This window comes from Leptidea sinapis, chromosome 28 (genome assembly GCF_905404315.1).
Source record: "Leptidea sinapis chromosome 28, ilLepSina1.1, whole genome shotgun sequence".
Taxonomy (NCBI): Eukaryota; Metazoa; Arthropoda; class Insecta; order Lepidoptera; family Pieridae; genus Leptidea; species Leptidea sinapis.
This window is the reverse complement of record NC_066292.1, coordinates 7,514,634-7,539,656: the sequence shown is the minus strand read 5'-3', so window position 1 is coordinate 7,539,656 and position 25,023 is coordinate 7,514,634. Positions and strand designations below refer to the sequence as shown.

Sequence of the window (25,023 nt, the reverse complement as noted above, 5' to 3'; positions counted from 1 at the left end):
AACAGTAATGTGTAAGCATATTGTGTTTCTATCTGAAGGGCGCCGTAGATAGTGAAATTACTGGGCAAATGAGACCTAACATCTTATGTCTAAAGGTGACGTGTGCAATTGTAGTGCCGCTCAGAATTTGAGGGATTTCTCGAATCCTGAGTGGTATTTTAATGGGCAGAGCGTATCAATTCCCTGAGTGAACGTCCTGCTCGTCTTGTCCCTTATTTTCATTAAAAAAAAATGAAAATCGATTCGGAATAACAATATGGGCGGCAGAACTAAAGTATTTATTGGTTTAAAGTTTCGGGCGCGATTTGTCAGTAGAATACTTTGAATACTGTCAATGAGGCTACCGATGCGACAATATCTCCAGGAGCAGCACGAGAACGGCTGCCAGAAGCCCATGCAGCAGTACCGTGAACGCCGGCGCCGCCTGGCCGAGGGCCAGAGCCCGCGGACTGCTCCCCGAGCACCGAGACTCCACGCCGGCCAGTCGCGATTTGATTACCGATGTGAAACCTCGTTCTTTGAGCCGCAATAAACTGACAAAAAATCTGTGTTAATCATTAAAATCACGTAAGTCTTATATATACAAAATTAAAATCACGTAAGTCTGATTCTTTAGGACCAAGGTTATAAATCGCGTCAAAACCCCTCATCTGCAGCACAAAGATGGTATTAATATCAGCCGCTCTGCCCCATAAAAATATACCATAGGACCATAATACTATGAAAATAACTAAAGTACTAGACATAGATACGGCCCGACTAGTATAGTCGGGCCGTATCTATGTCAGTTAACCGTCTAATCTTCTTAACCGCATATGCTGCAGAACTAAGCCTATTCGCCAATCTTTCTCCATTTAATAATATATTCGCATCTACATTTTTGACATTTGGCGTGGTAACACTGAAAATGTTTAGAACTGGCCAGTTAGAAACATTGCTGGTGAAACCATTTTTTGAATTTCAATTTCAGAACTCTTTGGTAACCTAATGTAGTATATTGCATTCATTTCTCATTTGTTTTTGTGAATTGGTGGCAATCTAAAACTCTTGTTACACGTGAACCTAACGCAAGAAAATTTTCGGTCAATGATTTGTTATGACTTTCGTTGTGGGCTAACTCAACAACAAAGCTATGATAGGCTGCGATTAGCATTTCTTAATGAAGCCCCATCTCGTGCCACTATTTACAATTGACAATTGTTTAACGTGTTTAAGCGTGGACGTAATCTCAATGATGATCCGCGTGAGGGACGCCCTTTAACAGCGATTACTGAAGATAACACCTGGGCTGTGCGACGCATGATACAGGACGATAAGAGAGTGACCTATCAGCATATACGGGCAAGCCTAGGCATTGGTATGAGTCAAGTTCAAAAATATTACACGAACATTTAGGCGTCAGGAAGCTTTGTACCAGATGGATTCCTCATACTTTAACCGACGACCAGAAATAACTTCGCTTGGACTGGTGTCGTCAAATGTTAGATAGGTTCAACGGCGGAGACTCAAATGCTGTATTTGACATCGTTACAGGTGATGACAGCTGGATATAATGCTACGAACCCGAAACCAAAAGACAATCAGCTCAGTGGGTGTTTCTTTTCGAGAATAGGCCAACTAAGGTAAAGAAAGGAAGAAGTCAAGGAAAACAGATGATTGCCTCATTATTTGGTCGGAAAGATCATTTCGCGACAGTTGTGCTAGAAGATAGAAGGACGGTTACTGCAGACTGGTATGTCAATCGCTGTTTGCCTGTTGTCTTTGAAAAAATTCGACAGCAGCGCCCTTGAAGCAGGATCCTCCTTTACCACGACTATGCTTCAGCGCACTGCAAAACGGACTGTTGAATATTTGACAATGGCAGGTGTCGAGATAATGAGTCATCCGCCATACAATCCTGACCTGGCGCCCTGGGACATTTATTTATTCCCAAGAACTAAAGATGAAATTCGAGGCATTCGCTTTACGAGCCCTGAAGATGCGGTGAAAGCGTACAAAAATTCCATAGAAGAAACCCCTAAGGAAGAATAGGCCCACTTCTTTTCTCAGTGGTTCCATCAAATGCGACGATGTGTAGAGAGAAACGGAAATTACTCTGAAAAACAATAAAAGTATTGGCAACTTTCTACAACAACCCATTTTTCATTTTTCAGTTTAACAAAATTATAGTATTTATTAAGGTATAGCGTAGCAAGGAGGGTTGTTATCGTCTCTAAAATATATTTATATAAATATATTAAGCTCGTGAAACAGTCGATACTTGTGTGGCTTGATGATCCTATCAGCAAGAACCCTGCCTTTGTTGTTAAATGTAAAGCTATATTTAAATTTTCTTTATGTAGACGTCAAATGCTTAAAGTGTTTCTCTATATAAAAGGTGCTATACCTTTATTTATTTATAGTGTGCGTGAATTGATGCATGCACTGTACTTAACAGTTCAAATTTTTTTATGAAAAATGTTTTGTGTAAGGTTGAATTTTGGTATTAAACCCTTTTCCGCCACCTTCACAAAAGTGCTATCGGTAGAAAATACAAGTTTCTTTCGGCACAATTGAGTGATTTTCCGAGAGAGCACTACGTGTATGTATAGCATAATATGTCCATTACCGTCGTCAGCATACTAATGCTTGTTATAGGAATCCAAAATACCATAAATATGCTGCACGAATATTGTAGGAAATAGCACACAGTCAATTAAGGAAGTCAATAAAGGAATTGGGCTTTCAGTAGGAACAACCTTTATAATACCCTATCGGGATGTCCATATTATGATGGAAGTTTAGAGAAAATCAAATCAAATCAAAAACATTTTATTTCGTAGCTTAATTGCATTATACTTACTTGAAATATGTAAGTTTTTCATACAGCTCGTTCGGAAGGCAGATTTCCTTAGAGAAGAACGAGCAACAAACTCTACGGTGCTCTTTTTCAGAACAAAATGGTATTACTAGTTCTTATATTCAATTAACTTTACAAATCATTTTAATTACATACTAGATCAAAGTATATCCAGACTAACTACCGAGTCTTATTCTACAAATAAAATGCCGCTATCTGGTTGGGTTATTATTGCAAATTTAAAATAAGATTCATCTTACCTCCAGTCAAAGAACTCCTTGTAAGGGCTATGTTTCTGCACCACAACGTATGTGGGCACCATTGGCATCATGGGCAAGGAACCGAGCCGACAGTTCTCTGTGTCGTGGAATGTTCTAGAAATGTACTGGTAGGCGTTGTACGGCTCTGTATGATACGCGTAACCTAAATATAAGTTACAATTATAGTATGGATATTGTAATATAATTTAATTAAATATTTTAAATATAGTCAAGGAGCTTTTTTCCTCGTACTACAAAGCTGTGGAATGAGCTTCCTTGTGCGGTGTTTCCGGGACGATACGACATGGGTACCTTCAAAAAAAGCGCGTACACCTTCCGTGTTGCAGGAGATTGTGGGCAGCGGTGATCACTTAACAACAGGTTAAGTTGGGACATTCGTTTGTCCTGCTATTCCATAAAAAAAATATAAGTAACAATAGATAATATAGTGGGTATTTATTTAATTTTATTTCAAGAAACTATAGAAATTATTAAAGAATTTCAATTAATATGGAATCTAAAATTTTGAACAATATATTATGAGCATATTATAATTTCGTTCAGTTCCGATCGCGCTCGGAAACGTACATGCTCACTGAATTTACGAATATAATTTATATTCGCGATCTGCGCGGCAACCGCCGCTGCACGCTATTATGACTATGAGTTCCGAAAAACTCATAGCCAATGAATTTCTGGCATTCCTTCAGCACGCAATTGATACTATGGACGAGATCAGCATCATCCAGATCTGTGCATCAAATTTCAAGAGTGAGGAGATCATCAACGCCAAGACGCTCCTGTACGAGGTTTTGATGAGAACCGACCAGATGCCGTCCCGCAGGATGAAAGGGGAGAGAGAAGTCTTCAGGACATGATAAATCTCCTGAAGGTGACTGATCCTGACGACGTACCGTCTTTCGTGGCAAGGAACTTGAACAAGTTACCGCCCGTCACCTTCGACCATGTCGACGTCACCAGGTTGCTGAAGGACATCACAAACCTCAAGGCAGGCCTGGCAGAAGTAGTGTTGAAATTAGAGGCATCCCAAAACACCATCACGGACCTGCAAGCTGAAGTTGCGACTTTGCGCAACAATACCGTTGTAAGTAGGTCAATAGAGGCCAATAACATCAACACACGACGTGGGGCTTGCATTGCTTCGCCAGCGAGTATTGAATCAGCGAAATTCAACTCGACACCGGCCGCTGCGCCCGCACGTGTAAGCGGTAATGTACTTGCCACCCGTCTCTCACCTCCTCCCCTCTCGGAGGTGTCGCCTGCTGTCGTTACGTCAACACCTCAACGTGACTATGCTGCTGCCATCCGCCAGCAACCCAGAAAGCGGACAGTGCTGAGGACAGAGAGTGGAAGCGAGCACGCCCGCAACGAACCCGCTTGTAGAGCTGTGTCGAAGGGTCTGACCGATAAGGAGGGCTTCATTAAGGTGGAGCGGAAGAAGAGGAGACCTCCTAGTCATAACCAATGTGGCACAGCACCGATAGGACAGAACCAGCTCCTGCGTCCCGTAATCCCAGCGACGTATATCTACGTCTCTCGCTTTCACCACACCACCAAGGCCTCCGACATTGTTCAGTACTTGGTGGAGAAGACAAGGTTCCGGTTGGGTGTCGAAAAGTTGGTGACGCGTCACGCAGTAGACTTCAACTCTTTTGTTTTTCGCGTCCCGACAGAACATATTTCAACCTTCCTGGACGTGCAGCTGTGGCCGAAGGGGGTCGTGTTCCGCAAGTATCGCGGACGTCGCCGACCGCCGGAAGCTACCGAAACCGCGTCTCACATCGCCGCGAAAATGTGACGTAGATTTAAGTTATATATCATATGTATGTTAGACTATAAGGTATTAATTTTATGGGCCATGTAGCTTGAAATAAAGGAATTATTATTATTATTATAATTATTATATCGTTTAAGATCATACTAATTTGTCAAAATTCTGACAAAGTTTTTTTTTTCAAAAATTTAAACACCTTGTTTTATTTAATTATGTATAAATACGGCTTTACTCGCGTTTTTGTCGGTGTCGGCACCGACTAGTTTCGGACCATTTGGTGGGCCTTCATCAGGGTGAGTGTGGTGTGTTCGCGATAACGTCCCACCTTTTACTGCTGACTTGCATAATGACTCACGAATTTTAATAATTTAATTACCTTGTTTTATTTTTACTTTATACAATGGTATCTTATGATTTAGAATTAATTAAAGTCAACTTTTTTATCTAATAATAACTATATAAAATGTTTGCAGTATTAAATTATAAAGAATGAAAAAGTATAATAATAATAACAGTTAAATAATAATAATAATAATAAATTATTTATTTCGACCAACAAAGGATATTAAAAAAACTTCATCAAGGCGAGGTTAATACTACAAAAATACATTTTTTATGTACCGACTAAATAAATAGTTCAGCGCACCTGAAAAAACTTTCACTTCGAGAAAATATTACGCCAGTAGGTTGGAGATTTGATTTGCGTATTATATATATATATATATATATATATATATATATATATATATATATATATATATATTGTACGATAAGCATTGCCGAAGTAAAATGCTTCTCTTTTCCGTATATGTTAAGTTCTTTGTTTGTAATAGTACAGTTGGTATGCCTTGCAAAACTCTCTTAGAAAAAAGAGATTCGCTCAATCGAGTGATACGTGCAGTTATTGATACATTATAGTCCGGTCAATTTAGACATTCGAAGTTACATAAAGTCCCAACAAGCTGAAAATCAGTGAAATTGTTCAAAACCTAATTATAAACAATGTTTAAAATTTCCCCATCATTTTGGAAAATATTTTATTCAAGGTGAAAGGCGAAAAAATGAGTTTTTCGCGATTTTCAGCAAAACGGTAAGTTTTATCATAAAAGTACTCATTTTTTGACCTTTGTCCTTGAATAAAAAAATTTCCATACAAGGGAATGATGAGGAACTTTTAAAAATTGTTTATAATTATGTTTTGAACAATTTCACTGATTTTCAGCTTGTTGGGACTTTATGTAACTTCATTCTCATTTTTTGGTCTAAATTGACCGGACTCATTGACAGATGACGGCTATAATCATATAAAAACCGGAGATAGCCGAAATCCGTTACCGTTATCGCCGTTATCCGTTCGCTTTCAAACTTAGCCGGATTATACTCTGGCGCAAATCGCCATACTGTTATAACTACCTATTATTTCAAACTTATGTCAAATCACTGCACGTTTCATACTAAACTAAATTTTTACTTAAGCAGTCCTTATTACGTAGTGTTTACATCATCTTTGCAGTTGGCTTCCGACCTGCGTCCCGTTGAATCTCATGTGGACGGACGTACAGCGACTTGTAGCTTCACATATTTTTATACAATTTAAATATAAAGAAATTCCCAAAGAAGGAATCCAAAACCTATCTGGTAATAAATCGAAAAATTTAGTGGATCTCACCATAAAAGTAGAGAAAATTTATAGCGTATAGATTTTAGATTTTAGTTTTACAATTGTTAAAGTGACCGACTTAAAACGTAGCAAAAATTATGAAGCTGTTGTATTTTATAATTGAACTAGCTGACTCGACAGACGTTGTTCTGTGCATAATAAATAAAATACTGTTTTTTATGAATTTGTCAGTAATATTTCATAACACCAATAATTATTTTGTAAAATATGCTCCCTATCAATGACATTCTATATTATGTATAGAACCTACAATGAAATTGTTTCACAGCAGAACTGTCAAACCGTGCGTCAATAAATTCTATATTGAAAATCAAAATAATTATGGGTCCCAAATTGAAATAAAAACTATCCTATCTCTCAAGTTGGATCAAACTGCACTCCATAAAGAAATCCCCATTAAAATCCGATCATTAGTTTAGGAGTCCATCGCGGACAAACAACGTGTCACGTAATTTATATATATTTAGATTAACTCCTATCCATATTATTACTATATTTAAATGTGCATGTTAAGAGTCTAATTTGTAAGAGTTTGCTCTAATAAATAAATAAACATTGTTTTATAACAATCAGAACTTAGCTCATTTATAGGTCTAGATAGACTATGACAGCTGTGAAAACGACGAAAAAAATTGAGCATAAAACTAACCTCTATTTTGAGCAATTCACGCACAATAACATAAAGTGTCATACAAATCGCGAGTGTCACGCACACTAAAATATTCCTGGCATATTTTATTGGTTGTCTAACAGGAATAGACTCTATTTAGATGCATAAATTATCTAAGAGTTAGAACAGAAATGATAAAACAATAGTTATGTCATAATTGCGGACGGTTCTTCTCACAAATCATCTTTGTCTAATACAGATTACGACGATTTGTTTTCAGTTTAAAAATATTATGGGTACCACAACGGCGCCTATTTCAGTCGTGAAGCAGTAATGTGTGAACATTACTGTGTTCCGGTCTGAAGGGCTGGTGTATTGTCAGTAGCTAGTAAAATTACTGGGCAAATGAGATTTAACATCTTATGTCTCAAGATGACGAGCGCAGTTGTAGTGCCGCTCAGAATTTTTGGGTTATTGAAGAATCGTGAGCGGTACTGTATTGTAATGAGGAGGGCGTATCGATTACCATCAGATGAACGTGATACTCGTCTCGTTCCTTATTTTCATAAAAAAATATATAATTTCTTAAAGTTTAGTTTACATTATTTATTATATATTGTGTTGGTATTAATTTACTCCTTTATTTACTCATTTAGCGCTGGCAGCTGTGTCGGTCAACGGGTCAGCCTTGCTATCCAACGCGGTAATGCTGCCAGTATTCTTGGTACGCTTCCACGTAATGATAGTTTTAATTTTATGTAGTCGTAGTATTGTAAATATAGGTATAAGATTTGTTTTGTTTGAATAATAAATATAATAAATTTACTCCCAATATTATAATGTTGTGCATGAGATATACGAGCAGGTACCTCCGGTCCTAATGAGCTCCACGCCCTCGCGGACAGACTGAAACATTGGTGTTATTCGTTTTACATTCTGTACTTTCTTTTCCCTCAGCTCGTCTTCTTTTGTGTTTTTATACCCACTGTAGTAATAAAACCCGACATCCTGTAATATAAATATTTTACGGAGAATAATTGAAAATTATATTTTCCTGATGGATATAAATTAGGCATTCAATATTTTTAAAGATTTTATATAGCAGTATTCTTGAACAGCAGTATTACTCTTAATCCTAAATAACAATATAGCTCTAATATCGAATCAAATCAAATCAAAATCACTTTGTTCATGTCGGTCATGAAAATGACACTTATGAATGTAAAAAAAACAATTTTTCATCATTGAATTTACCGCTACTTCGTAATGGGTTGAGCTAATGAGAGGTTTTAAATCAACATTTACATTTTCATCGTTATACAAATCATTTCAATTACAATATAATATGTAAAGTGATGTAACAAAAATACTTAAACGTCAAATACGTTTATATGTTTACGCCGCTACGTTTCGCAAAAAAGGCCGGCAATGCTTCTGTGAGTCCTCTGGTGTTGCAAGAGAATGTGGGCGGCGGTGATCACTTAACACCAGGTGACCTACGCTCGTTTGTCCTCCTTTTCCATAAAAAAGCAGTCAATGCCTTACACGAGTAAGTCAAAAAAGTAAGTACAAAGCAAAAGTTATTGAGTATCACTGCATCAGCCACACACACCGTAAATGAATATTGAAGGATTATTTATTTACAATTAGTTCTGCAGCAAACACGGTTAAAAAGATAAGATGATTAAATGGCATAGATACGGCGCGACTAGTATACTTGAGTTACTTTCATCGTATTATATCCTATGGTATATTGTTATGGGGAAATGAAGCCGGTATTAATACAATCTTTGTGCTGCATAAGATGTTATTTCGCTCTATTTATAACCTAGGTCCAAAACAATTATAATGAGAAAATAAACATATTTTAATGTAAATATTGTATGTTAATAATTAATAATATAATTTTGAAACATGTTTTTAACTTGTAATACTATAATAACATTATTTATTGTAATATTTGGGAAATAAAGTTATTATTAGTAATTTTAATGATGTGAGTTTTCTTTATTTGTCTTTAAACAATTCGACACGTGTTTCGCCTCTACACGAAGCATCCTCAGGAGGTGTAGTCTCGCCAAAATCTGGCAAGTGATTTTTGCGAGACTTTTTCTACGACGAAATCATTTGAATAATCATTGATTTCCGTAAAGTAACGCCTATTTTAATAATATTTTTTTATTATCAGTTACTATTATTTTAACTGTCGTCTCTATATAAATATATTCTTGATAATATTATTAGGTATCAACAAAGGTAGGTTATGCGAATTTTCTAGAATCATAATGTTCACACCAGTAACATACATAAATCTGTTATGCCTACTACTTGGCTAAGTCGAGTTAGTAAGTATTTTTACAACATAACCCAAAACAAAAGATAGGTACTATTACGAAATACTAAAGTAATGTTAATAGACGTGGTATAACCTATACGCTATAACATAAATCGCTTCATGATACCACAGATTGGGAATGGAGCAACCGCCATCCGTTTAAATTATAATTTTGATTGTATCGAAATTTAATAAAAAATGATGACGGCCGATGAGTTTGTTGCGCCCGTTCTTCTCAGGTCTGACGCATAAATTTTTGAAGGTTTTTTTTTAATGAAAATAAGGGACGAGACGAGCAGGGTGTTCAGCTGATGATAATTGATACGCCCAGCCCATTACAATGCAGTGCGGCTCAGGATTCTTGAATAACCCAAAAATTCTGAGCGGCACTAGAACTGCGCTCGTCACCTAGATGTGAAGTCTCATTTATCCAATAAGTTTACTGGCTACGGCGCCCTTCAGACCAAAACACAATAATGTTTACACGTTACAGCTTCACGGCAGAAATAGACGCCGTTGAGGTACCCATAATCTAGCTGGCATTTGTGCAAAGGAGCCTCACAGATGGTAGTTTTTCACTTTCAATAATTGATTTCATATTCTAATATGAATAGGAATATTTGATAATATAAGAAATAATCGATCTTAATAGCACTAAACCTATAATGTGGACAGTGAACAGCGGCGCTTACCTCTAGCCACCCGCGCGTGTATCCAATGTCTTCAAATATAAGTTCGAAGTCACTATCAATGAGTTCATCAATGGTGGACAATGTCGGCGCCGCAGCGTTCAGCAGCCACGACACCACACTGCTCGTGTAGTAGTTGTACAGTAACACGCTCGTCAGGCCCGCCACTGCGAGCGTCACCTGGCGACCTGACCCGAAACATGTTTGTATTAAGGCGACACTAAATGCCAGCGACCTTGAACGATATGAGTTCACGGCTGCCGGCCCGCCATCTATGTAACAAAGCCAATATTTTCAAAATTCTTGGGTGGAAAACAGTTTATATGCTTACAATCCTTGTTATTCACTACTAATCTGAATAAATGAACCTACACAAAAATGTACAAGCTGTAAGAATAACTTTCTGAGAGAAGTACCAAAAAAATGCGTCACGCCATGCCAAAAAACTTGTTAAACTTCAAAGAAAAGTGGTAGTTCAAAAAGGCTCGGCAGTGTTAACTATAACCAACAGCAAGCATTAGCAACCTACAAATAAGACTTAAGGATATGTGTAACAGAATTAAGTAGTGTTAATTAATTAATAATTATACTTTCACCACAAAACTTGTCTAAAAACACCACGTTTGCGCGTTTTCTGCTTACTCATCACCTTAAGGCGCCTCTTCACAATCGGCGATTAAAGACGATTACACGCGAGGGCGATCGTATGGCTTATTCGCTTCTAGTCGCCGAACATCGCCTATAATAGTGATCGTGCCGATGACTTGTCGGTTTTTCGGGCACGCATCAAATTCACGCGTTTCCTTTTATTTACATACCGCGAGTACGATACAAAGACTACTGGGTGGTAAAATGAAGAAACACTTAAATTAATAGAAATTTATCAGAACTACCCACATATATGGAATCCCAAACATAAATATTGTATACTTAAATTAAATGAATGGTAGCAGCGGTTAAAAAAAGGATTGTGTGGTTTTTTGAAACCACGGTAAAAGTGAAACTTTTTCCTTTTTCTATAAGCACGTGCTCTGTCTTCGTTCTGTTTTTTACTGCGAAAAATTAATTCATCGTCATTCATTGTTGCACTAATTCTTTGCTTTTTCCTCGTTGATCTGTTTTTTGGACTCACTAGCTGTGTCGTTGTTTACCAAAAGGAAATAAAAGTTTCACTTTAATAAATAACAACATTTACATTAACACTGACAAAACAAACAAAACAGCGTGGAGTACTGGCACAAATGAGTAATAGTCTATAAACTACACGGTCAGCTGCTGCGAACTATAGGCACCGCCCGATTGTCACGCGACATGCAACACACAGACGAAAAAGTTTGAGACGATGTAATAAAAGTTTCACTTTAAAACTCCACTTCAATCTTGAAGTACTGCCGCTCAATAAATGATCACGGACGATCGTGTGGATGCTTACACAATGATCAGCGATTAACTTGCCGATGACAGACGATTATACAACTAGTAACGATCATCGCCGATAGTGGAGAGGAGTCATTACATCACTAGCATTACCAACGGCGCCACGACAGGACCACGATGTTCACAAGTTATAATCTTTTCATATATTCTAATCTATTTATATAATTATAATGATAACCTTTAAAGATTTGAAAAGTTGGTCGTTCTGTCCACGTTCCGTTATAACAAAATAGTTCATAGATTTCCTCAGTTTTCTAAAGAGCTAACAGTTGCAGTGATTGATCATCACGCTTAGAATATTCTTGAAAATAATAAAAAATCGCTATTTTCTTGCTTGTCTCAATATTAATATACTTAAAGTAAAGAAAGTATATAAACCTATGTACAGAATTGTATTTGAATTTATTTAATTGTGTTATATTATTGTACTTTATCCATATAATTATTATTGTTTCATACATTTTACGATTTGTACTGAAAAATTCAAATAATTTTTTTTTATTTAACATATTTATTTACTCAAAATATGATTACCATTTCTATCTATACATCGAATTTTAGAAGTATCCATCTTTCTTGTGTAAGCTGAATAAAAAAAAACAACTGATAGTCGATACTCAAATGTTGCACATTTTAAAAAAAAGAGCTACATAGGTACCATGTGAAAAAAGTCTCACTCAAAAATCTCAAACCATGAAGGTTCTATGTCAATTCGAAATACTAATTAGAATAAAACGGCAATTTCATAGTTTAACCCCTATTATTATTATAATTAAAGGTTATCCATTAGTTCATTTGATAGATTGAAATGAGAACTTTTCAATATGAAATTATATTATTGTAGTTATAGATGTTTGAAATACTATAATGATTAACGCGTCAAATATATTAATCTTATTGGTACAGATTTGTTTTATTTGCTGATTCCAGTTGCGGATATCCAGGTGATTTCACTTTGGAAGAAATTCATACAGAAACAACAGCTGGATATGGTGATCTCTGATATTTTGACATCAATAATACCAATAACAATAGCTATCTACTATCACGCACACTCGACAACTGTTAAAAGTATTGGCATTAATTTTCATCCCCTGTGTGTGGCCTTATTTTTTTTATTAATTGTATATCTGTTGTTTTCTTGGATTAAGGATTGGTCTCCGCTGCTCTTCAACTAGAGACCGCAGGCATAGTCGCAAAGTACGGCAACTTTTACTACCCCCAAATAGGCGTAATAAACTTTGCTAATACTTGAAACTAAAATGGCGTGTTGCTTAGTAAAACTTTGTGAAAATTAACTTCAAGAAATAAGAAAGATACTAGGATCACTTTATATTTTACTAATTTCAATGTAAAATAACACGAAGCGTATGTTACAGAATTTCAAAGATGCCATTGAGTGTCAAAATGCGACGCACACAAGCATCTAATGGTTGCCGTAATAAAAAAAACTATTATTCTTAGGTAGTGCGGTTTCTAGTTGGAGCGCAGTGGAGACCAATCCTTAATCTAAGGTCGTTTCACTTACTTTGACTAGAAATGTTAGAATTTGCAACAGTCACGCCCTCGTCAAACACTATAAAAAAGAAGTTTTGAATTAATTAAATTCTGATGCACGTTATATGATTTCACAAAAGCGGTATCTTGTTATTTAGAAATTGATTAAATATTAAGACATAATAATGTACTTGTTAACAATTGAATCATTTTATTATGTTAATTACAATTTATAGGCCGACCGTTTATCTGAGTCCTCGCCTGCAGGGTACAGGGGCGCGGGGGTATGCGCTTAGCGAAATGAGCGATTACAAAAATTCGTCCGCCGCCCGCACCTGTCTCAGTCCCCTTTGTCGTCATACCCCCGCGCCCCTGTACCGCGCAGGCGAGGACTCAGATAAACTCTATTCTATTTTATTCCAACTGGTTTTGACATTTGATAATGTGTGACTTATAATATTATCTATACTCAATTTACACGACTAAGGGCTGGTTGCGTAAGCTTTTATTATGAAAATAAGGGAGGAGACGAGCAGGACGTTCAGCTGATGGTAATTGATACTCTGGTGTCTGTATGGTGTCTAGTTTGGTAGCCAGTGGGTGGCTCCTTTGCACAGGATGCCGGCTAGATTATGGGTATCACAACGGCGCCTATTTCTGCCGTGAAGCAGCAATGTGCAAACATTACTGTGTTACGGTCTAAAGGGCGCCGTAGCTCGTGAATTTTCTGGGCAAATGAGACATAATATTTTATTTCTCAAGGTGACGAGCACAATTGTAGTGCCGAATTTTTTCGCCGCGGTTTTGCCGAGGTTTTTCAAGAACGCTGAGCGGCACTGCATTGTAATGGGCAGGGTGTATCAATTACCATCAGCTGATCGTCCTGTTCGTCTCGTTACTTATTTTCATTAAAAAAAATGCAATTCCTAGACAGCAAATAAGTCTATCAAGGATCTTTTTTTAGAAAAATGTTAACATTTCGGGAATTGGGACGGAAGTAATGAGGATTATAGTATGACGAGAAAATACGACGATGAATCGTATCGTCGTCGGCTTGTCTTGCCGTCATAATGTAGTAAAAATCTAAAATTGCAAATCAAATCAAATCAAAACCACTTACTCATGTAGGTCAAACAAATGACACTTATGAATGTCAAAAGTTTTCTTTTCAATTTATATTTACCGCCACTTCGGAAAGGGTTGCGTTTTAATGAGAAGAAGTAGCTTTAATGAGAGTTCTCTCATTAAAGCTACTGATAAATCTTCTGTTCAGAAGTGGCAAGAAACTCATTGCTAATCTTTTATTTAAATCAACATTTTCAACTTCATCTTTTTACAAATAATTAAAGTTACATAATAATATGTAAAGTGACACAACAAAAATACTCAACGCCTTACACGAGTAAGTAAAAAAAAGTAAATGTAAATTAATACGTAAAAACAAAAGTTATTGAGTACAGTAAATGCATCAATTCACGCACATTGTAAATAAATGAAGGTATTTTGCGATTTTTATTTGCGATTATAAAAAATATAATAACTTTAACTTTAAAAATATGAGGCAGGGTTTCTGGTAACGGAATCATCCTGCCACCTCAAGTAGCGCCCGTCCATGAGCATGACCTTCCAAAGGAACAACACGTCCCACGTCGCCGCCACAAGCAGTGGCATTTAAGCGAAATATTTGGCAATTCAAATAAGTGGCTGAAAGGCTCTTGCCATGACTTTCCAATTCAGCTCAGCTTTTTAATTAAATATTGAATTTGATATACCTTGTTGGGACATGATACTGATGATACTCAGCATAGCATACAAGCCTGAGAATGGCTTCCTCTCCAGGGAAACAGAAGCAGCGAGGACTGTTGAACAAGCGATGGCTGCAGCGAGGGTACACCACCACGCCCCGGGAGACAGAGGTGACAGGAATCGGTTCTCATAACTTCCAATTCCTTTATTTGGTATGAGGTAGAAGAATTTTGTACTAAAATTGAGAATATTTACTTATTGTTAACTTTCCATTGAATCATAATTTTTTACAGCTTTTTTACTTTTACCAGTGGGAGGCTCATATGCACAGGATGCCGGCTAGATTATGGGTGCCACAACGGCGCCTATTTCAGCCGTAAAGCAGTAATGTGTAAACATTACTGTGTTTCGGCCTGAAGGCGCCGTAGCTAGTGAGATTACTAGACAAATGAGATTAAGCATCTTATGTCTCAAGGTGACGAGTGCAATTGTAGTGCCGCTCAAATTTTTTGGGTTTTTCTAGAATCCTGAGCGGCACTGCATTGTAATGGGCAGAGCGTATCATTTAATATATCAGCTGATGCTGAACGTCCTCCTCGTCTGATCCCTTATTTTCATTAAAAAGACTTAAGGATAAGGTATAAAGGATTCACTTTTGTATATTATATACATTAATAGCTAATAGGTTTTAATTCAACAAGCTATCCTATTTGTGTAGTTCTTCATTATATTAATATCTCTACAATTTCATATTAAGTAAATTCCTATCTTCTAAAAACTAATATAAAATTACCATCCGCTACTTTATTCCACTAAGTACAAACCCTAAATACGAAGCAGGAGTCTGTATGAAGTCGATACCCTGCGACCAATTGCTAACCATCCTGATACTAGTGTACGAAATATCCTGTTCTTGCCAGTATAACATACTGCAAACCGACTGTGAAATAAAATATTGTATTGTTTAATTTACATAAAAGTACTCCATTGGTAAAGTTTTCTGTTTGTTTTATAAAAAAACTAGCTGACCCAGCAAACGTTGGATTGCCGATATTAAAATCGCGATACAAAAGTAACTGTTGATCGTAGATGGGTGAAAATTTGAAGTTGTATGTATTTTTTAATGCTGACTCATAATCAAACAAATTTAAAAAAAAATGCCAAAAAAATAAAAATAAAAAAGTCGTGTGGACCACCCTTAACATTTAGGGGGATGAAAAATAGATGTCCGATTCTCAGACCTACCCAATATGCACTCAAAATTTCATGAGATTCGGTCAAGCCGTTTCGGAGTAGTTCAAAGTCACCATGACACGAGAATTTTATATAATAGATGATAGGAAATTCGACTAATTGCAATAAGTATTTAATTTGGCTTATTGTTGATCGACATTTTATAACAAGCATTTATATAGTATATTATTATATTTAGATAAAAATAATAATCTCCCAGATAGTTTGTGTTCATATTTTCATGGTCACCAGGTAGTTAGAGGAAATTGGCGATTAAGTCTCACAAATTAATTAGACTAAATAAATTGACCGATTTTGTAGTACATGGATTTCACAACTTTTTACGGTATAAGAACTGAGTTGCGAGACTTGTTGAAGTGAAACATCTTTCCGCGCATGAGGGTAATTTTTTTACGGATGAAATGCAATAAAGTGTCACGAAAATTTTATCAGGAAGAGGAGTAGGAGGAGGTTTTTGTTCAAGGGAGAGAGCGATTGATACCGATTAAAGAAGAGTGGGAAAGGGCGACCGTAGAATGAAGCACATAACGCCGCTAGTCAGCAGAACATCTTCCCTACTAGCGTTGTATCGGCCGCCAGTAAGTAGAACATATTGCCTACTAGCCTGAAGTTCTACTTGAAGTGAAACTTGATTACAACAACAAAATTTTAATTTCAATGAAAAAATTGATTTATTAAAATTTTTACAAAACAGTAGATTTAGAGAATAAGAGATTTAAAAATTAGTTTTCCAAAGAAGTTTCACTTCTGACATGTGTACTTTGTATGCACGCCATTTTTTTACAATTAGTTTTGTTTTGTGTACCTGTTTGTAGTGTTCATTATGAAAAAATATGTAATATAAGATGGTAAAATAGTACTGAAGCTCATCGGGCGCATTAAGACTCGTCAGTGGTCACATATTGTCAGTAATACCTATAATATTAGATCATTTAAACGTCTAGATAGACTATGACAGCTGCTGTGAAAACCTCGAAAACATTTGAGTTTAGAACTAACCTCTATTTTGCGCAATTCACGTACGCCAACACTAAGTGTCATACAAATCGTAAGTGTAAGACGTAGCTTGTCACGTACACTAAACTAATATTCCTGGCCTGTTTTTATCGGTTGTCTAACAGCAAGAGACTCTATCTAGACGTATAAATGATCTAAGCCTATAATGTATTTTGAAATTTAATTTAATCTGTTTGTTCTTTTTATTTAAACAGAACAGAACCCACTGCATGATGGCGAACCATGTTGCTTGCTCTTTATAGTATTAATGTTATACCATTATTTATTAATACGGCTTTATTCACGTTTTGTCGGTACAGGTACCGACTAGTTTAGGACCATTCGGAGGTCCTTCATCAGGGTGAGTGTGGTGGGTTCGCGATAACGTCCCACCTCTTACTGCGGACTTGGGCTCTTAGTGCGCGGCTGTTCAGGGCGGGAGGCGCGAGTTGCACCGGTGATGACGAGCACGGTGTCACTATTGGTGTACACGTGTGCACAAAATGTACTGACAATGTCCACAACATCATTATCAGCACTATGGGTCTTATTACGAGACGCGTTTTGTAACACTGGTTTCCAAGTTGGTGGCAGAGCCTAACCCTTGTCTCTATTAAGCCGACTCCGACAAAACGTGAGTAAAGCCGTATTAATAATACATACACACACTCACGCCTTGTTCCCGTCGGGGTAGGCAGAGACAATAGAATGCCATTTGCTTCTATCCTTACAAACCTCACGCGCTTCCTCTACATTCATTACTCTTTTCATACATGCTCGCCGGTTGCGGGTGCTTCGGACCTCTCCTTTTCTCAAAACGTCCCGAATTTGGTCGACGAATGTTCTACGAGGTCTCCCGCGACCGACTTGCCCACACACACTTGCCTTATATATTTGATGCGTCATTCTTTCTTCACTATTATTTTTTCTTCCGTATTAATAAATAATTTAATAATGACTCACGAAAGTTTAAATAATTTAATTTTATCCCGTTTTATAATTAACATCTAATAATAAATAATATATTAGTGTTCAGTTTATACCGGAGTGGAGCTTCTCCCCGTGGGTCCAATCCACCGGCCAGCCACAGTATAATTAAATCTAAAAGTCAAAATCAAAGTAAATATTATTATGAATGATTCAGATCGAAAGTGAGTTGACAGTACGTTCAACATAAGGTCCACCGACCAACGATAATGAACACAACTTGATTCAAAACGTCGCGGCCGGCATCCTGTGCAAAAGCCTCCCACTGGTAAATTAAAGATGTAATCTTATGCTGGTATTTTTATCTACATATAATAATATTCTGATGTTTACCTATGAATAAACGTTACTAGATACTACAACATATATAATATATTACTTTTTGGTCCATAATACGACCACTTTTTATCGTTACTGTTCGTTATGAACTGTTAATTGAACTTTTGTACGGTGCTCAGAAATGAGTTATATAACCGTGACTGTGTAAGAGATGCACCTTGCTTTTATACGTGCAGTGCGATTCACGAATCACTTGCGTTTATACCGGCGGCCGGAAGGTAACTCGTAACTAGTCACGCCACTTTCCGTCGGGTGCGGTTAAGTTGTAAAATACAATATAATAGTGCGCTTGCGGGGAAGGGAATATGAACGAGGATTATGAATATTAGTTAATTGGTGCGAACAACATTAAATAGCGTGGTTATTGCCTACTTATTACAAAATAAATTATAATTATTTACCTAAAGTTATGAACAGATCTTAATATCTTCAACAGGTTTGCAGGTTCCTTGGTAAATTTACTCACACCATTCGTGTAATGTGAACTGGTGATAATTTCTTCGCTAAATATTTTATCTTCACCCAATATCTGCCACAGATAACACAATTATTATATTTTACCTACTAATCTAAATATAGCTAAGCATGAACCATGTAAGTATGTGTTTTACTAATTTGTTATAATCTTTATCGAATGATTCTTAACGCTTGTAAATAAACCCATACAGTTTATAAATAATCTGTTTCCGATCGCTCATCCTAACAACCACTTATAACTTTTACCACTTCCAAATATTATTTACCTGTCATGTATTGTACAAAAAAAAATTCTTATAACAAAATCATTTTAATTAATCGCCCATAACATTGAAAATTAGCCACCACCTCACATACTTCACACCAGATAAAATATCTGGGTTTGCACTAGTACAACTAGATGCAAAGAATCATGATCGCAGAAACCATTACTTTATTATATGCGAACATAATTTAAGAATAAATAAGCAAAACTGTATAAAATTTACTATTTCTTTAAAAATGCTTGTTGACTCATCTTATATGTAGAAAACATTTAATGATTATAAAAATTGGAACAACAGAAGTAGTTGATTAACGCGAGTGTTACACATTTATATAAAACACTTTTAAAGGATTTAAAACGCATGTAAGAATAAGAGTTACATTTGAATTTATATTCAAGTTCGCATTCCGAGGCAAGAAATGGCGCAAAATTTCGTAATGAAAACTATGACAAATACTATCTTTGACTCATTTTATCTGCAGTCCCATGAAAACGAGATCTGAAAAGGTCTTGAAACGTCGAGTTAACTAAAATAATAATAAAATAGCTACTTTTACGCAAACAACTAATGTAAAAAAAAGTTACAATTACACGCGTTTTAATCTTTTAAAAGTGTTTTATTTAAACAGAAGTAGTACATAGAAGTAGTAATCTCATGAAATGATTTCATAATATAATGATTTTCTTTTGTGAGATAAGAACTCGTAATATTTCTTAAGCGAGACTGATAATATTGTCACTGATGATATTGTCAATTATTTTTCTCAACAAAGTTATCAGTGGTTGCTTTATACTTACTACGGTGACGGCTCTCAAAGTCAAGTTATGAAAGTCCCATCGATCATAATATTTGAACTGGAACGGAGGAAAATGCAATCCTAAAACAACAACCTGCATTTAATATTGTTCGCCTATCTAAGACTCGTGTAGGTAAGTGTATTAGTTCATCATTACCATTTCTCCATACTCCCAGATATTTTCTCTCCAACTTGTTACCTTGGATCTTTCCAAAGTTGAAAATATCAGTTAGTATATATTCATTATCTGTAATATAAGTGTATATGTTATTAGCGAAACTAAATGTTACTCTGAAAACATTTTTTATGACAATAAGAATCAGATAGTAATTCATACGCCTTGTCCATTACAATGCAATGCCGCTCAGGATTCTTGAAATACCCAAAAATTCTGAGCGGCACCACAATTGCGCTGGTCACCTTGAGACATAAAATGTTAAGTCTCATTTGCCCAGTATTTCACTAGCTACGGTGCTGTTCAGACCGAAACACAATAATGTTTACACATTACTGCTTCTCGACAGAAATAGGCGCCGTTGTGGTACCCATAATCTGGCCGGCATCCTGTGCAAAGGAGCCTCCCACTGGTGTAATTATAATATTGAAATATAGTAATAAGATTTGTTTTGTATTGGTTTGTTCATAATTTATAATATTACCAAGATTAAAAGCTCTTCTTAGCATACTTAAAAGCGTCGCGCTTAAAACAAAAGCAAGAAATGTCAAAAGGTTGACAGTACGTTCAACATAAGGTCCACCGACCAACGATAATGAACACAACTTGATTCAAAACGTCGCGGCCGGCATCCTGTGCAAAAGCCTCCCACTGATAAATTAAAGATGTAATCTTATGCTGGTATTTTTATCTACATATAATAATATTCTGATGTTTACCTATGAATAAACGTTACTAGATACTACAACATATATAATATATTACTTTTTGGTCCATAATACGACCACTTTTTATCGTTACTTTTTCCAAATGAAATAATGAAGGTTTAGTGGAATCCATTTAGATCGTTCGATTCATGAGCCAAATAAATTTATTTATCAGTTTACACTTAGGTACATTCTATAATATTGAGTCGAAGATTGTTTATGGAATAAGAAGACAGAAACGACTTACGGGTTTCCGGGCCTTGTCAAATGATCACCGGATGTTACGTTCACGTTCATGATAGACGTTTTAGTTACAAAAAGTAAAGATCATTGACATCTACTATATACAACTGGACTGGCGGCTGTCAATGTGCTTTTGTCCCTGTTTGATATTCGCCATTTTGACGCTGTTGGCCATGTAGCGAGAGTCTGCGGTACTAAAACTAGTGATGACAACCTCAGCAAACAGCGATAGATGGTGGGAAATTATTTACAAAAAAAAAATTGTGTACTTTATTACGTTGATTCTTGAGGTATATATATAAATAACACGGAAAACGAACGAATTTAATTCAAAATGCAAAAATACTTCAGCGTATTGTACGTTCTTTCGCAGCCATTTGTATTATACGTCAAAATTAGTTCTCTGGACGCTCGCGAGTGGCGCTTCAAATAGATACAAAAAGGTTGCTGTCAATCATATGGAACAGCCTTTCCAGTGGTGTTTATACAGGTCAGTGGTAAAGAACAATCAATAAATATAACCATTGTATTGCGCTACAACAATATCAGCGTCGACGCTCAGGTTTGCTCGCTGCAGCCGAGACTCGATCGACATCCCACTAACATTACCATAACTGCCTGCATTCTCTATAATGAGCCAAATATGCGACGCGTCGAACAAACCGCCTTTCGATGCCTGCAACGACATCCTTACATTTTATTACACTTACTACTCCATTAGAAAGCTGTACATCAACAAATATTATTGTAACTAGCGTTCTGTGATTAATTTCACTTAAAAAAATGATAGAGTTAAGCACTCCAATAAGTAGGGTATTTGGCTCACGTCTGATTTTTTAATGAAACTACAGTAGAAATTTCATTCGTGAAACTTATCAACTATATATCTAACGGCATCACTCACGTTCAATCCCTGTAGGGACGGACTAGTTTCAGACCAATCGAAGGTAGTTTCAGACCAAATAGACCAATAAGGATGAGTGAGATGAGTTTTTTTAATGAAAATAAGGGACGAGACGAGCTTGACGTTCAGGTGATGGTAATTGATACGCCCTGCCCATTAAAATGCAGTGCAGCTCAGGATTATTGAAAAACCCAAAAATTCTGAGCGTCACTACAATTGCGCTCGTCAACTTGAGACATAAGATGTTAAGCCTCATTTGCCCAGTAATTTCACTAGCTACGGCGCCCTTCAGACCGAAACACGATAATGTTTACACATTACTGTTTCACGGTAGAAATAGGCGCCGTTATGGTAGGTACACATCATCTAACCGGCATCCTGTGCTTAGGAGCCTCCCACTGGTTTTCAGTCGCGTTAAATAATATAATAAATAATTTAACATTATATTGTGCACCCGAGAACACTTAACATATCCAACAACGCAACTATCCCCCAGGACTTGTGATCACCGCCGGCGAAGGCACCACCCCCCACCTGTAAAGCCGTGCTCTGTGAGCTTAAATACGCAGTGCTAAATTGGACGCTACTTCAAGGCGCGGTAAACCACCGCAAACCACTGGCACTCGTCACTCTGACGATGGCCAGCGGCCCGCAACCTAGATACACCACACATTATTTTGATACCCGACGAGACGTTAGTCCTCGTCCTGTAAGCGTTTCACTCCACTCACACTCACTCACGGACTGACATACACCACTTACACAATCACAAACACACTCCACAAACAGACACAAACACAAACATACATGCACACAAACATTTACACTACTTACATACATACAAACATACATACATACACTCATAAACACATACATACACACTTACATAACCCATATTTAAATACGAACATAATTAGTTACTCAAATGATAATCGTAAAATTTTGCAGCGATGATTTTAAAGCGATATCCAGGGGTACAAAAAAGGATAATCTTATATAGACATTTTTAAGACTACCCGTGGAAGAGCTCCACGAAATTAATGCAAACCAAATTAACAAAATGCATACCGAATACTTATTTAAACGTAACTTTAATTACAATGTGGTAATAATTTTATTAATATAATTGAACAGTATTTAAATTGCAAGCATGAAATATACAAAAATATGCATCACCTCTTCGAAAATAAAATCAACATTTCCACATGATCCATCTATTAAAACCCCGAGTGGCAAATACCATTGTGTATGTAAGGTGTCCCCACCAATACTTGGTCTGGTCATTGATATTATGGAAATCCTTACGTCACTCTCCATGAAAGCCTTCACATATATTGTGTTCGCTAAAATATAAATAACAAAAGATTAGCCACGTTTTACGTATCATAATAACGTAAGTATAACGAATTCATGTTGTGTTATACTTTGTTAAAGATGATGAGACAGACGAATAAGATGCTCAGAAATATAACCCGTCAGTGGCTAAGCTACCACAAAGCGCGTGGCACCCATGGCAGTCTTAAGCCGCCGCGCGTTTCCGACGCCAAGATCAACCGGCTCGGGTTCCAATAAAATTTATTGCTTTTGAAGTGTTTCGGCTTGTTAATAAAAACGAACGTCAATGCTTTTGTTATTAAACAAGCTAGCGCTTTGTTAAATAACATTAAGAATAGATACTGCGTAATTTAAACAAATTTCATTTAAAGTAGGGCTGTCAAGCATTTTTGTATGAATAACTAGCTGACCCGGCAAACGTTGTTTTGCCATATAAATTGTATTGATCTTGTGCTTGCTAGTTGATAAGAGATGGCGCTAGTTGTATTCATTAGTAACAATCACACTTCTTTTATATTTTGCATAATTCACTCTATAGTTTTATAAATTATAGCCTATTTGTTATTCTGGTGTGTAAACTATATTATTGTAAAGTTTCATCAAAATCTATTCAGTAGATTTTGCGTTAAAGAAGTTCAAACATACATCCAGACATACAAACTTTCACATTTATAATATTAGTAGGATGTGAAACAATATGAATTCTAGACTTCGTAGTGTTGAGCTGTGGCGCAATATTAACAGAACAGATTGCCAGCTTGGCAACGATTTGTGTTGCATTATTACATACTTTAGGGACAAAATTAATAAAATTTTAGGATTTGAATATAGCGAGTAGGTCACGTGCGAACATAATATAGTGATTTTCATTATTAATTATTATAACACTAGACATAAGGGATTGCTTGTAACTAATTTTAGTAGCTTTCATTAGATACATAATAGCTTAAAGAGTAAATATATACACTTTTATAATAAAGTCCCAGCCACTGTTCAGGCATTATCTGTAAATAAATTAAAATGTATTATTAAAAAATGGCTCTGTCGTAAATTCTACTACTCCACAGCTGAATATCTAAGTGATCCGACAGCCTGGGACTAGATTATGATTATTTTGTAGCAATAACAATGGCAGTACAATATTGTATCTTTCATTAAAAAGAGCGCAAAACAAGAATGCAGCGAGAGTTTCCTGCGTCACTTCTTCTCTCTCAGAGCGCCATTTGTTATCGAAGCGGAATTAGTATCTAGTATACTAGAAATGATATCAAAAAGAATTCTAAAGTAATCATAATGTTGAGAAAATAAATGCCTTTTTGCATTTATGCGTTTTGAACGTACAGCTACGACCTATTGTCATCGCTTAAACTATAGGTTGTAGTATTATTCATACTTGCTTGAGAACCACATGAGATGTAGGACACGAACCGCGTCCGTCTATTTTTGAAGTAGTCCACGGTGAAACTGATGTGTTCGCTCATTGTAGCCTGGACAGGGTTTGCATAAATAAGTAATAACCCCAGCATTTCTGATGTTAACCATCTCATACTAAAAAAATTAAAATTATTTACTCATAATATTATTGTAGTGATGTTGCTGATGTTAAGTGATTAACACCGCCTTTAACCCGTCTGGGATACTAGAAGAATTACAGG

The 25,023-nt window shown here is 36.4% G+C and overlaps 1 protein-coding gene across 1 annotated transcript; it reads right to left on the bottom strand.

The window, feature by feature from the left end:
* Positions 1-340: 340 nt before the first annotated feature.
* LOC126973063 (ionotropic receptor 75a-like) lies at positions 341-23,317 on the bottom strand. Its single transcript, XM_050820177.1, has 13 exons — positions 23,210-23,317; positions 21,652-21,805; positions 20,162-20,251; positions 20,006-20,085; positions 18,867-18,994; positions 18,183-18,240; positions 15,714-15,829; positions 14,916-15,124; positions 13,175-13,222; positions 10,213-10,397; positions 8,055-8,193; positions 3,100-3,262; positions 341-533 (listed from the first exon to the last, which is right to left on the bottom strand). Exons 1-13 carry the CDS (start codon positions 23,315-23,317, stop codon positions 341-343), a joined length of 1,671 nt encoding a protein of 556 aa, XP_050676134.1.
* Positions 23,318-25,023: the final 1,706 nt, after the last annotated feature.